Source organism: Pterocles gutturalis, unplaced genomic scaffold, assembly GCF_000699245.1.
Source record: "Pterocles gutturalis isolate BGI_N339 unplaced genomic scaffold, ASM69924v1 scaffold4636, whole genome shotgun sequence".
NCBI classification, from domain to species: domain Eukaryota; kingdom Metazoa; phylum Chordata; class Aves; order Pterocliformes; family Pteroclidae; genus Pterocles; species Pterocles gutturalis.
This window is the reverse complement of record NW_010100161.1, coordinates 2,463-17,524: the sequence shown is the minus strand read 5'-3', so window position 1 is coordinate 17,524 and position 15,062 is coordinate 2,463. Positions and strand designations below refer to the sequence as shown.

The window sequence follows — 15,062 nt, the reverse complement described above, 5'->3', positions numbered from 1 at the left end:
CAGAAGGGGGGTTGAAACTAGATGATCTTTAAAGGTCCTTTTCAACCCAGGCCATTCCATTATTATCTTCTAAAAGCAGTAATGAGAGTAAATAAGAGACACTTTTGAAGATAAAACTTCACAAATAAAATTTGAATTGACTGTAAGAGCTAGTGACTTGGGTCAAATCAACAACATGCATGTATTCTTCCTGACCAAGACCAAGCCTCCATTTCAGAATTTTACACTTCACCTAAGCTTGGATTTAACAAGGATCCACTCTCACATCCACTCCACACACAAAACATTGATTTCTGACAGCAGGAAAAAAAAACTGGTTTTAAGGATTAAAAAGATGTGCTATAAATTATTTCTGGTTTTACTATAAAATACTCTTCTTTAAATAATGTGTTTAATTAATCTACAAGTAACACAGTATAAATGAGCTTGTACACAGATGAAAAGCAGAATCACGAAAGACCGAGATCTTCCTGTTTTCCTGAGACTCCAGAATAAGAAACTCATGATGAAAGCATGTTCCTCTACTCTTAAAAGCATTCTGCTCAAAGGCAAACTTCAAGAAACTATAAAATACTAAACTGCAAGTACTTGAGCTGAGACTCAAAAATGGCTCTCGGCAGGGGATAGTGAGGTCCATCCCTACCAGAACTTTACACCATTCAGTACAATCTGATTAGTATTTCCCTTTCATGACAAAGCATGGATGGCATGGATGCTAGCACCAAGCCTGGCACACAGAATAGAATTACATGACAAGAGAAGAAGAAAAACTGTGCTTATGTCATATTCCATATATAACACCATTCATTTTAATTGGAACAAAAGTTTGTCTTACTCCATTTTGTAATACAGAAGAAGGGTTAAGAAGAAAATTTGCCCAAGTTCTTTGTACAAACAATTTAAGCAAAATGGAGTAACTGTACAGGACTTTGGACTGCTTTGGGATCTTTGTTTCTGACAGATAAAAGCTCCATTACCTCAGACCCTTGTAACAAAATTCCTCTTTGCCCAGGTCATGGAATGTCTCAGATGGTACAGTTGAAAAATAACTTCTATATCCCCTGCCCATGTTGCAAACTGAACCATTCAACCATTGTACTGGGCTGAAACACGGTTGATTACATCTGCCTTTTTTGTCAGCATGGGAAAACAAAAAAGCCTGTTTTCTTGGTTATCATTAGCATGTTACCAAATTAAAGTTTGTAATAACTAGTTGATAAAGTACATCAGAATGTGCTATAGGAATTACAATTACTAGAATTATAAAATTATTTCTCCCTTTTATTGACAAAAATTGAACCAGAAACATACCTCTTTTTTCTTTGTGAACTTCTTCCAAAAGTTTTTCTTGCTTTTTTATCTGTTTAAAGAGAGACTGATGTTCAGCCTCCTTCATCTGTGTAAAGTGCTTGAGCTGTTCTCGGCTCTGCAGTAAGTAGCATCGCAGCTTTTTTTCATTACTTTCTCTCTCCTTTACCTCCTCACACAGCCACTGAAGCTTAGTCTATGTTAAAAAAATGGGACAATAAAAAGTAAAGAATTCTAATGAAAATAAGAGGACATAAAATGTTAACTGATCAAATTATTTGGGAGTCCCAGATTACTCATTTGTACCTATTATTGAACAACAATAATAAAAGAGGACATTCAGATATATTAACAGGACATATGTTGACATTCAAAGTCTCAAAAGACACATACTTTGGCTGATAATTGTATGTGGAGAAGCAACACTTTTTTTTTTTCTTTTTTAATCAGGGGCATGAATTTGCTAGAGTAGGTATGGAAATTCACATTGAATTAATATATAGATAGACACCAAGAAATACTCCTTTTCAGAATATTTTTCTCTCTCTATTCTCTGCTGACAGAATTCAAAGCATTTATCCATTCTGAAAAAAGTGACATTAATCTTTTCTTCTCAGAAAAAGTTAACATTTAAGGTTCATGCAGAGGAAAAAGAAAAGAGAGCTCATAGGTAATATAGGTTATGGTCAATGTAGTAAATCCAGAAGTGGTAAAAGAGAATACTTTCATTGCCTATTTAAAACAAAAGGGGAAAAAAAAAGGGAGAATTTTAAGTAGTCATCCATTCTACACTTCCCTCTAGCAGACAAGGAAACTTAGGTGAGAAATGTATTCAAATGATTACAAGGTGCTCTTTGAAAGGTCTTTCTAATAATAAGTCATTGTCACTTTTTCAAATTAAGAAAATACTTCCTGCATAACATTTCTCCTTTGATTCCAATCTTATCCCTCCTATCTATAGCAAAATTTGGAAAACCATTCCATCAGTTGAAGTAACAGTCTGGCAATATCAGAACTGTTGCCAAAGGAATGCTCTTGTATTTTTCCTTTTCCCCTTTAATTGCCTTTTCAAACACACTTTCAACTGACTGATTATAAATGTTCAATATCGTCTTTTTCAGCAAAGTTTCAGGAGGTTTGACTATTACCTTCGTTTCCGCTAACCAGCGATGAGGATCATTCAGCACTGTTGGTGTAAGTGATATTGCCTATGGGATAGTAGGAGAGAAATAGGCATAAAAAAGGGAATTAGAAAGGAGAAAGAGTCTTTCCCATTTACCGGAAATTCATCAAATAAATATGCTTTGCTAAAAAAACAGCTTGGAAATAATATCGGTAAATGGTTCAATAGAATGATCTAAACATAGATTAGTCACACTTAAAAGCAAATTATGCAAACTCACTGATACAAGTTTTGTTTAAAGGTGCAACAAAAGTTGTATTCTGAATCAGTATACTTTTCTCCTAAGAATCACTACAATGATGCATTTCAAACATCCCCAGAACATACCACTGCATCAAGGCGTATATTCTCAGTTTGAAACTGTATGTCCTTTTCTCAAATTAGTGTAATATTTCCAAATAATACCATCAGACTCTACTTTAAAATTGCTATTTATTAAGAAAAGACCTACTTTAAAGTTATTCAACTGTTTTTTTCTCCATTCTGCAGAACAACATTGGCTTCAAATAAACTAGGAGTAGCAGAACCAATTGTTGTTAGTCATTGAACTGTTATCAGTGTATCTACTGAAATGCTGTATAACACGATAAAAAAAAAGTTAAAAAGGACAAACCTCCAAAATCTTTAAGTTATGTTTCATGATCTTTTAATGACAAAGAAAAATCACTTGCTTTGAATATCTGATAGGCATAAAAAGAAAACTTTAATCTTCACTAAGTGGATAAAAAGAAGATAAACTTGTGTTGGAGTGCTTCATTAATACATATCACATTTTCTCATTGTATGAAGTGTTTTTTCTGCATTCAAACAGAACTATGTTAAAATTGTTTTAAAGGCAATTCTATATGTTTTCTATATTACTTACTAAAAAGGTAGTGATAATGGATTTTTTTTTCCCCCACTTTATGAGTTGATACAGAAAGGGAAGGAAAAAAAGTCTCATACAAAGCTTTCAACTGAAATATGTTTAAAAATCAAGTAAACTATTAACCATATGTCCAGCTCATCCTTCGTCTAGTGTGGTCCTGAGCCATGATTACTACATTGTGCCTTTCTCTAATTTAAAATTTTTGTTGGGGTTTTGTTAGTTTGCTTGTTTTTAATTTACCAAATCTTGCAATTTAGTAAGTCTTTATGTACTTTTAGTCCTGGTCCAATAATTTTTGTAACTAGCATCTTTCTTTAAGAGGTATTTATATGGGCTTTGTTAACTACACTGAGACCAAAGGTACCTAAACAGCACCATCTAATTATGTACATATATACGTTTTACATTAAAATTATCACCACATAAGGACACCGCTGAAAATAAATGCTTTAGTAGGCAAGTTGACCATGACTTCACAAAGCAATGCATACCTGAAAGTTGCAACTCCCATAGCAGCAAACCTCATTCTGGGCAACCACATTCAAAGACAGCAGTATTCAGTTTATAGTACAAGAATTTATCCATTAAATTTCTCATTGTTCACCCTAGTTGCAGTGGCAACTTCTTGAAGAACTTATCTGAAACCTTTTAGAAACCTTTGCAATGCCTAAAGTACTGGCCACGGGAACAACGTAACAAAGGAAAGTTCTTACCTTTAAAAAAAAAATTCAGACCAGGCACCACATAACTGTGTAACATTTGTTTTCACACTAGCTGTCTAGTCAAAAATTCAGATTCAAATCTGTTTAAGTCTGCCAGTGATAAACAGTTAAAGGGGATAAATAAGGAGAACTGTGAAAACAGGGATCAGCAAAACTTTATCCAGCAGACAAAAACTCTGCAGGAGATGGGAAGCAAGTCCAAGAAGGCATGGTTAGATGATCAAGAATCTGGCAAATATAGCAGATCACAAGGACTTAAAAAAAAGACTTATCTGTAAGGATACAGAGGAGAAAGCTTGTTTGTCAAATACATTTTCAAAGAATACTCATCTGTGCACTGCACCATCCCAACTCCATAAATGGAGAAAAAGGCACAACCACACTACAAGGCTGAAACAAACTGACTTTTCTCCACACCTTCAAACAGAACAGGTGAGGAAATAAAAAAATAAAAGAAAGAAAAACTACGAATAATATAATGGATTTTCAGTGTCAATGCTGAAAAAAATCTCTATTTCAAAAGTAGCCCAGCCTGGTCAAGTGACGAACCACAGAGTAGAAAGCATGCTGTGTTTAAATAGCAAGACAAAAAAAGGTACAATCTGAGTTTAACGCATGTGCAGATCTTCATAGTATCCCATTCTAATAACTAGCAATGTGCATCTGTACCAGCTAAATATCCATAATCCTACTGTCCATAAATTACCTATACCAGTTAGGCAACAACAATTTATACAAATTCTGCTACAAACATTCATTAAGAAAATAATAAAATCTGCAGCATACTTAAAACTTAGAATTACTTTGAATTTCTCCACGGAGTCCCGAGAAAAAATTTCACAAGCAGCATCAATTTCACTTCCTATCATGGTGAGAATGGATTCCTGTTCCATTTCTAAGTGACGCAGCTGATCCTTAAACTTCAGTCTGGCCTCATCCATCCTTCTTAAATTATCTTCTTCATTGCTGATCTGTTTATCCTGGAGTGAAAGAGGAAAAACAAAACAAAGATAAATTATTGCATTAATAATATAACATACATCATTAGCAATATGTCTTTCAATCTTCTAATCACACTATACTCACTCACGCACTGAGTTCAGTTCCTTGCCATGGAAAATAATACCTTCTAATAGTACTCAGAAGTTCCCCTCTTGATTCTCCTTATTCTCCTGTGAATCACTTAGGAAGGAACTGCTGCCAAATCCAAACCCAACAATCACAGAGCCTATTTTCAGAGTCAAAACCAGATATTCTATTATAAAACTCTTTTCCACAAGTAGAAAGAGAGCCCACAACGAGTCCCTTTATAATCTTTTTCCCTGACCAGGCATCTACCCTCTGTCATCACAAAAAGAGATCTGAAGGAAACCTGTTTTGGCAGTCATCATATTCTCTTAAGACAGTGACTGGCACTGAGAAAAGCATTTGATGTTATTGTCCAATGTCAGAAAGATCACTAAATATGTTATATATCTTTTTATAATTCAGATTGTGTTCCTTTATATTTATGATAAAGCTACCTTGTAAAACTGAACCCAGCACCAGTTTCGTTATATGATACATTGAATTATGCATTGTAATGAACATAACAAAACTGTCTTGTGAGAAGTGAATGGTTCACGCTGGTCTGCTGTCAGATGTAATGCAGCAAAGGGTAAACACTAACAGGCACATCTCAGTATGTGCAAGTGCACTGAGAACGGTGAGAAAAGCAAGTATAATAATTTTGAAAATTTTTTAATTACGGACTTCTTCAATTACAATGTGTACCTGTTTAAATAAATTTTTTAATTACGGACTTCTTCAATTACAATGTGTACCTGTTTAAATTGTATTTATTGAAAATCTTCATACACTGCTCTCATGAGACACTGCTGTGAAGCTAGGTAATTTCTAACATACAAGTGCTGTGAATGGGACACACATGCAATCAGAAAATTATTTAGGTTGGAAAAACCCTTACAATCATTGAGTTCAACCACAAAATTAACTCTGCAAAGTCCACCACTAAACCATGTCCCTAAGTACCACATCAACACATCTTTTAAATACCTCCAAGGATAATGACTCAATCACTTCCCTGAGCAGCCTGTTCCAGGGCTTGACAACCCTTTCAATGAAGAAATTTTTTCTAATATCCAATCTAAGTTTCTCCTGGCACAAATTGAGACTATTTCCTCTATTCCTATCACTTGCTACTTGGGAGACGAGACTGACACTCACCTTGCTACAACCTCCCTTCAGGAGACTGTATACATATGTATGTACAGGTGTCACATCTACTAGCAAAATAGGTGTTTTTTAAGATAGGTGACCTTCAAATGTGAAAGAGCCATACCTGATAATCAGCCTGATTTTTTAATTTAATTCATACAAAATAGTTGAGTTAGACAGTACTTATTTCAAACTGAAGGACTCACAAGAATTTTTAATATGCACAGGTTCCAGTATTTCTGCACTACCCATATGGAAGCTGAAACAGCAGTTCTGATATAGATCGGTATTTTGAAGGTAATAAGACTGCATTATATATATTTCCAGTGTCAGTATTCTATGCTATCTCATTATTCACTGAACACGGTTCATCACGTGCCAAAGTTCACTCTCAAAGACCATGACTAAAATGGAGTATATAACTCAATATTTTTTCCTTTACTTTTTGTCTGCTTGATTTTCTGAGTGCATCAACATTCCTCATCATTCTACTTTCAGAGCCTACAGGAGAAATGAAGTTGCTAATAACTCGGAAGTGCACAGAAGGAAAAGAAACAGAAAATTGTACCATTATTCTCTTCTGAAGGCCTTTTCACCTTTCATGAAAAAAATAAATCCAAGCTATCTATCATACCTATTTTTCTTTGAATTAGTATTTGCACTAACGACAGGATGAATGGCATTAAAAGTATTAAAAGTGTGGAAAAGGAAGAGAGGCAATTATTTTGCAATATGATAGGCTTCTGGGGTACCACAATAAGACAGCTAGTATGAGATTTCTCAAGAGATATTATCATCATTTCCTCCATCTTAATGCCCCTTCTGACAATCCACAATAAAACCACAATAGTAAACATTCTCTCAAGTTAACCAATTAACACAATCAAGTGGAATTCTCCATCTGCATTTACCTTCCAAGGCTGAGACCACAGGATTGTGTGCTTTAAAGCTTCTCCATTCTTTTTCAGCTTAGGGATAAAAGATCAACTGTATTTTCTCAGTATTAGGTAAGGTTGGAGCTAGTTTACAAATGACTGCAGAAGACTATGTCCGCTCTTAGAAACCCACTTCCTTAATAACAGATATTATAGTACTAAAACCCCAACCTAGGAAAAACACATTTTGAATTTTCATTTGAGGTACTTTTTACTAGTCTGACAAATTGAGCTTTTAAAGCACCTTCTGTTAGTTCAACAAGCGAAGAGAAATGCCAGGTTTAAGATTTTTGCATTCCATACTTAAAAAAACCCCAAAAAACCCCATACCAGAAAACCCCAAACAAAAACTCCCCAACATTTTTTCCCTCAGGGCTAGTAGTCACAGCATACTGACTGACAGAATATGCTGAAAATATAAGAAGTATGACAAAAGGAGCTAATAACATTTCCAAGCCAACTTTCAAAATAAGCCCATTAGATTTTTAAGCTCAGCACTTAAGTGATGTTTTGCACTTCATTAATAACAAAAAAATATGAGCTCACAACTAAATTGAAAAACCTGAAAGTCACAAAGTATCTACAATATCTATGGGCCTCTTATCGGATTAAAATATTATGAAACTATTGAGCTAATGAAGAATTATCTGATGAGTATTCAGCAATCCATATGAACTGAATGAGCAAATCTCTTGTACCATGTTAATACAAATGCCTACATCAAAAAGTTTTTTTTCACAAGAATGAGAAATTACTAGATTGACATAGAAGAGCAATTAGAAACAATCATATTCAATGTTGTCTTAATATGAATTAATCAAATACTGATAAGTATGTGCTTTACACTGGAGAAAGTAAAACTTCATCCATGTACAGAAATACTTATCTAAAATCACAATGTTGCAGAAAGAGAAATTTAAAATATAAAAACAGCACAATGTAAAATAAAGAAAAACATTTAAAAGCAATGCTGCGGAACCAATCATGGAAAAAATGTAGAACTCAAGAAAGCAGAATGACTGTTACAAAATAAAATTCTTCAGCAACTCTGTATTTATCACTAGATTTTTGAAAAGAAAGGCTGACAAGTCCAGGTCGTGAGACTGCAAATTAATATCTGATTGTAAATACTAATAAACAGAACACTACGCAACAAGAATGGCTAGCAGATTGCGTCTGTATCTATAAATACAATGCCAGTACAAGAAGGGATGGGAATTTATTTCAAAACTTACCATGTTTAAAATATTCAAGCACAAAATAATTTTCATCAAGTTATTTGGAATTTCTTTTGCCATACTTACATTGCTTATCTACCTCAAATTAGCTCTAAATTATTGATAAGTGCACTGCAACTTTAAGAAAATGTGAAGAAAAATAGGAGGGTTTGGTTAAACATTTGTTAGTTACCTACATTAGAAGTAGGGCAGGCAACAGGACTTATTTCTACTCCTAAATAGTATTAACAAATCTTTGCAGGGATACAATTCATGAGTCAGCCAAAGCACTTTTGCCTTCTTTGATTTATATAGAAACTGTGTACTAGAGCATGACCATGTATATTCTTTAATATGTACATGTAGTTTTTGTATTTTAAACTTACCATCTATTTCTATAATTCATAATTTATTTACAGTACTAATCAGCAGAGAGACTAAAGAATCATGGTTCAAACCAGGGAAGTTTACCTTTTTTTCCAGATCTTGTTTTACAAACTCATATTTCCGCCTGAGTTTTATATTTTCTTCTTCATTTTGGGTTAATTCTCCTGTCAATTTATCACACTCAGTTTTTATCTTCTCCAGTTGTCGGCACTGAGTCTTAACTATGTTTTTCTCTTCTAGGAGTTCCATCTGATGGTAATGGGAAATAGATTACAAAAAACAGATTACAAAGTCACTATATTTTTAAACATTCCCTGACTGCAGAGTTTCAAATCCATGGAATACTTTTATAGAAGGAAAATTCCACTTAATTTTTTTACATTTAAGTTACATTAAGTGCAATCACTTATCTGAACATGGGAAACAGTTATCACGGAGTTGTGGGACCATATAGTTTTAAAAGCAGTAAGTAGAAGTCTCAGACTCTGCATTCCAACTATGCTACACTCATCAGCTTACAACACCTTAAGAAGCCCAGTATTTATGCAACTTTTCCATTACTGAAATAATTTGGAATCAGAAAGTCTAAAACTAATTTAATTTCAGGATGTAGTACCAAATTTATATCTGCAGGGAAATAACTGCAAAGATTTGGTATTTTTAATTTCTAGAATTGCATGGTTTTAATGCTCTTCATGGAAACATTGTAGAGAAAAATGAAGACAACATTTAAAGGCCTTGAAAGCCCTAAATGGTTAAGTAAATAAAGTATATTGGTTTCCAGTGGAAAAGATAACTGACTGAAACCAATAGATTTGAGAAATTCTCCAAAATATCTAGAAAATGCAAAAAATACACAAAACAAAGAAAGAAATTACACACATTACTCAAAACCAGCTTCATATTAGATGAACTGTAGGATGCAGTTACACACAAAAATAAACCTGCAGAGTAAATTCCTTCCTGAGGAAAAGCAAAAATTCTATTCTCCCAATTACACTATAAATGTAACTTTCATAGGGATGAAGGGTAAGGAGAGAAGTTTTACGACTTAATTTAGACACCAGAGCTAACAGAGTACAAAAGTTCCCTCGAAAATCAATTCCAAGAAAGAACTTTGGTCTCCTAAATCCACAAAGACTATGGACACAAAGACAAGTCTGCAACACCTAAAACATCTTCTGTGAATATGCTTTAAAAAAAAATAAAAAAAGAAAATCAACTTTTCTGTTCCTACTGAAGGTAATTGTATTATAATGTCTGTGCAGATGGAGACCATCCAAATTCCTCACTTATATTACCTTTGAGACACAATGGAGAAAGTTAATTTTTATTAATATCCAGTATGGACAAGGCAGATGTGATGATAATTTAATTGATCTGGACTGAACCCATTTTCCACATCTGACAAACTTCAGGAAAAAAAAGAAGTATACCCACTTGGTATATGAGTAGAAAATAATTTAAAAAGAAATACACATATATACACAATTTTATATGTATAGATACATATCTATATAATCTTACACTAAAGATTAATACTTGAAAGTGCTGTCAGGCATGCAGACATTTTTAATTTCACTACTCTAAGAGAACAAGGATGTTTTTAAAGCAAATGAGGGCATGCAGTAAAATGAGAGAACAGATTCAGAGGTTCTGAACACGTAGCTGATTGGGGACCACTAAGCAAACCACTTAATTTCCTATACCTAGTTCATCTATTATTTTAAATAATAAAAAAAGACATTATCAAGACATTGGTTGGGAATCCTTTAGGAGGTTCTAGTAGAAACAGAATTCAATGCTATTTATTAATTAATTATTAATTTAATTAATTAAATGCAGTACAGTCTCAGTATTGAGACAGTAAGATCCTTCTCAACACACATCTCATACCAAATCCTATGTTCTCTAGTTCTACTGCAACATACAATATTATCCTATCAATATTATCCATACAATATTATCTCCCCTACTACTCCAAAAAATCCTTAACTACCTTATAATTTTTCAATCCAGTGCAGCACTATAGAAAGCCAGACAATAGTGAAACAGAGAGTATCATACAAAGGAAGCAAGAGAGGGAAGAGCAATAAGGATCAGAAGCCACTTCTTCTTACAACCTCTACAGTAGCTGGTCATGTAAACACAGGGCTCTGCACCCTTTATTTCCCAGAAGTAACTCATCAAAAATTCCTCCCCTAGTTAAGTTTAAGGCTCTAGGTCTTAATAAATGTGTTAAATTTCCCTTTATTCCTCATGTCACTCCCAATTGACCTTTATTTTTAAGACTTTAATACTGACAACGTTAGGACAGGGTTACATATATTCTTTCCCAAAGAATTACAAAGGTTGTACGAGGCATAAGGTCAAGATTTTTACTATAACAGTAAAAGACAATTGGTTACGGGGCACGAAAACTTATCAACCTACAAATAAAAAGGATAATACGTTAAAAAAACCTTTTGTTTGATTTCCCTAAACTCTACCCTAAAACCACAATATTTAAATATAATTTGATAAAATGCATGCTAAGTTTACCTTAATTTGTAAGAAATGTCCACAAATGTGAAACCTGATTGCAATGTAATGATGACTTCAGACAAAAAAAATTAATCGAATCACCTGCACGATGACATGTCATCATCAAATCTTCCTACAGATGTATATGATTACCTATTTTGTTGCACTTATAGTCTTTGAATGAAGAGAATGTTGTCCATTATAATTTTGTGTACTTCTAAAAAAAGTTGCCAACCCTAATATTTTACAAAATGCACCTCCCTCAAGCCCCCTTCTCTTTTCTGTTTCAGACACACATAGCTGTAAAAATAAAAAAGTGTGTAGGATTTTGGGAAAATCATGGCACAGTAAATGAAAGAAGCAAGAGAATTTTTAAAATATTCTGTTCAGGTACAACAACTAGTACCAATATCAAGGCTCCTACTGTAAGATTGATCTTTCCATAGAAGAGGAACATAATAACGATCAACTCATTTTTTGATTACTACCATCCAGAATACATTTTCCTTCTCTCTCGTCATATCAAATGTACAGTCTTAATTTCAACCTCATTGTCAAAGAAAAACCCATATTTGGACAGATCATTTAAATAACACTAGATTAAGTCCCCAATGCTAAGCACTGCTGTCAAAATATTTTGATTTTAATGATCTAGACTTTTTTTTATTGCTATCTTCATTACATGTTTTCTGTGTTAACAAGTGCTTAAGAATCATTGTCAATTATTATGTCATGAATGTTGTATTAAACAACTAACTATCCTTTTCAAAATAACATCAATTCATAACTGTAAAAATGTGGAAAATATGAATTTTTAACTAGTTGCATATTTGTGAAAAGAAAAAGGAAATAAACATTCTTATACTGTGACAATAATTGTAAAAATAACAGTTGAAAAAGAAAGGATCATATCATATTAAAACACTACAGCCTTACAGATCTTCTTATGTTATGATCACAGACATGCCTATTTCACCACTTCTGAACTAAGAAAAGCTTTTCATCTAAATCTGTTGCTGTTACGTTTTCTACCCTGGACTTTAAACTTTTAGGATGACCTGCAATAAAACGTGTGTTAAATGTTTTAAAGCCCATGCTTTATTAACTTCATCACTCCATAGGGGGAAAAAAACACCCAAGAAGACTGACATTGGAATTCTTCAGAATAAGTACCTTAAGCATTCTAATCTGAGCCTCCGCATCATCCTTTTCTTGTTTAAGAAGTTTTGTGAGCTCTTGAACATCTCGCTCATGTTTGATTTTAGCATTTTGTAACTCTGATCTAAGATCTGCCAACTCCTGTTGGTGAACTTCTCTTTCCATCTTCAGCTGCCTGTTAGCTGAAGTCATCTCTTCATGCTTAGATTCCTGATGTTTCTGGAGATCTGAGAAACTCTTATGTAATTCCTTTCTGACTTTCTCCTCTTCTGCTATTCTGTTTGTTAGTTCCACACGTACAGAGCTTAAGTTTTTTATATCTGCTTGCATTTCTAAGAGTCTTTCTTGATCTTTTTTATGCAACAAGTTACTAGTTGCAAGTTCTGTCTCCAAGTGTTCCTTTTCAGCTTGCATTTGATTCTGTAGAAAGACTTGCTTTTTCAACTCATTTTCCAACTTATTTGCAGTACCTTGAACTTCTTTGATCTCTTCTTCAAGAGATACCTGGTGAGACTTCATTTCATTCAGTTTTACTTCTTTGCAGTGGAGAAGTTCCTCCTGCTCGGCTCTCTTTGTAAGCACATCATTCAGCTCTTTCCGAAGGTTTTCTATTTGGTGTATAGCAGAGAGAAGTTGATTTCTGAGGTCATCCTTTTCTTTGAGGGCCTAGGAAAGAAGAAAAATAAATCCAGTGCAACCTAAAGTAATTAAAAAAAAAATGTTGGAAGGATGTCCTTAGACATTCCTAACATCTAAGGAAAAATTAACACACTTTGTTGTGTGAAAATCCAAAATTTTTGCGTGATATGAACTCAGTTCAAATATATTCAGTGTTTCTTTAAATTTAGACATGGAACATTTGTGATCTCAAATGTACACCTGTCCCTAAATGATCTAGCCTCCCAAGGAGGAATAGTTTTGGTTAATCTCCTGCTTTTCACACCCTCTGCAGATGGAGACTGGTTTCCTTGCTGGTTCCTCCAAATAGCAAGATGGAGGAAATGAGGCAAGTAACGCTGCAGAATACAGGGAGCATTATTGGTCATACACAGCTTACCTATAGGTCCCAAACACAGATAAGAGGGCCTCTTTTGCTAAAATCTCCAGATTTTGCTAATATCTATGCACATTCTCAAACAAAAAATACCTACTTTACTGTCTCCAAATATCAAGTACAAACTGAGTTGCAGTCCTTATGATATTTCAGAACCTGCAGTCTCTATTGGCAATAGAAGATGTCATTACTAACCCGAGTCTGAGAAAAGCTTAAATACAGAATGGAATTAAAGATACACTACCTGTGCCAAAGCATTATGGTCTGCTAGCAACCTGATACACAAGGTCAAAACAAACACCTACTTTCAAAGATGAGACCACTGTTCACTACATGAGACAATGCATAACATGCACATGGGTTATTACTTAATATGATTTATTTTTTATTTTTATTTTTTACAAAAAACAACATCACATTATTTCCTTAAAAATTAAATAAGCTAAGTTTTGTTAACTGTTAAATGGAAAGCTAAAGAGTAACTTTCATAGAGCAACTTTCTTCTTCACAAGAAGTAAGCCTGATTAAGTGAAGAGACTGGAATAAATACTGGATAAAGAAGAAAATGTGGAACTCTGTAATAGCTAAAAAATATTGCTACCTATTAGCTGTTTTGTAGTTCACCAGAAAATCTGAACCAGAACTTAAGGCAGAAAGTTGTTTAAACCACAGTTCGCATAAATAAACACCTTATCTTCATTTCTAAAATAAATGAAAAGGGTAATAAAAAAACCCAAACAAACAAACAAGAAAAAAAAAACCCAGTTCATTTCACCTGACTGTTCTTGTCCATCAGCTGGTTGATAGTTTCACTTTGTTTTTCCATCTCATGATCCAGCTTCTTACATTTCAACTTCCATTGGCGGATAGTTTCCTGTGCTCTCACCTTCAAGTCTTCTCTTTTTTTCTCAGTCTCCACTCTGAGTGCCTCTGAATGCTTTAATTCAGTGAGGTACCGTTCTGCTTCCTTGGCACTCTCTTCAACCTGTTGAGCTAACTCAGCAGACTGGAGCTCAGTTTGTCTACGTCCATCCTCGCAAGCCTTGTAGCAACTCTGTATCTCCTTTAACTGTTCTAGCATTTTTTCCTGCTGCTTCTCCCTGTTTTCCAAGTCAGATGTTAACATCTGCAATCATCACAACAAAATATGAAAATTCCAAAAGATATACAATATGAAACTTTATCAAACAGCAATGTTAATTCACATTTCTACTTAAAATATGAATAGCATAAAAGATCTCCTTGACTACCACGAAAAGCCCTGTTAGCCCAGAGAATCTCCCCTTCTGCAATGGTAAAGAATTTCACACAAGATATAAAATACATAGTTACTGTATCCCATATTTTACTTTCTGTGTTCTTTCCTCTTCTTGTTGTTCATGTCATTATTTATATTTTAGGTTTGAGAAGGAATCATTGACCAGGATCCTCATATGTTACACACTAGACAAATATGGAATAAAGCAAATAGTACAATGTAAGGAGATTAA

The 15,062-nt window shown here is 33.9% G+C and overlaps 1 protein-coding gene across 1 annotated transcript in view; it reads right to left on the bottom strand.

Moving 5' to 3' along the window:
* The window catches only part of CEP128 (centrosomal protein 128kDa), a 69,909-nt gene extending 55,210 nt beyond the window's left edge, over positions 1 to 14,699 (bottom strand). The window contains exons 1-6 of the mRNA XM_010078521.1: positions 14,348 to 14,699; positions 12,534 to 13,184; positions 8,922 to 9,086; positions 4,885 to 5,061; positions 2,457 to 2,516; positions 1,312 to 1,504 (exon numbers count right to left, since the gene is read on the bottom strand). Coding sequence (XP_010076823.1) covers positions 1,312 to 1,504; positions 2,457 to 2,516; positions 4,885 to 5,061; positions 8,922 to 9,086; positions 12,534 to 13,184; positions 14,348 to 14,698 — 1,597 coding nt within the window. The 5' untranslated portion in view covers position 14,699. The remainder of the gene's footprint in view (positions 1 to 1,311; positions 1,505 to 2,456; positions 2,517 to 4,884; positions 5,062 to 8,921; positions 9,087 to 12,533; positions 13,185 to 14,347) is intronic.
* Positions 14,700 to 15,062: the final 363 nt, after the last annotated feature.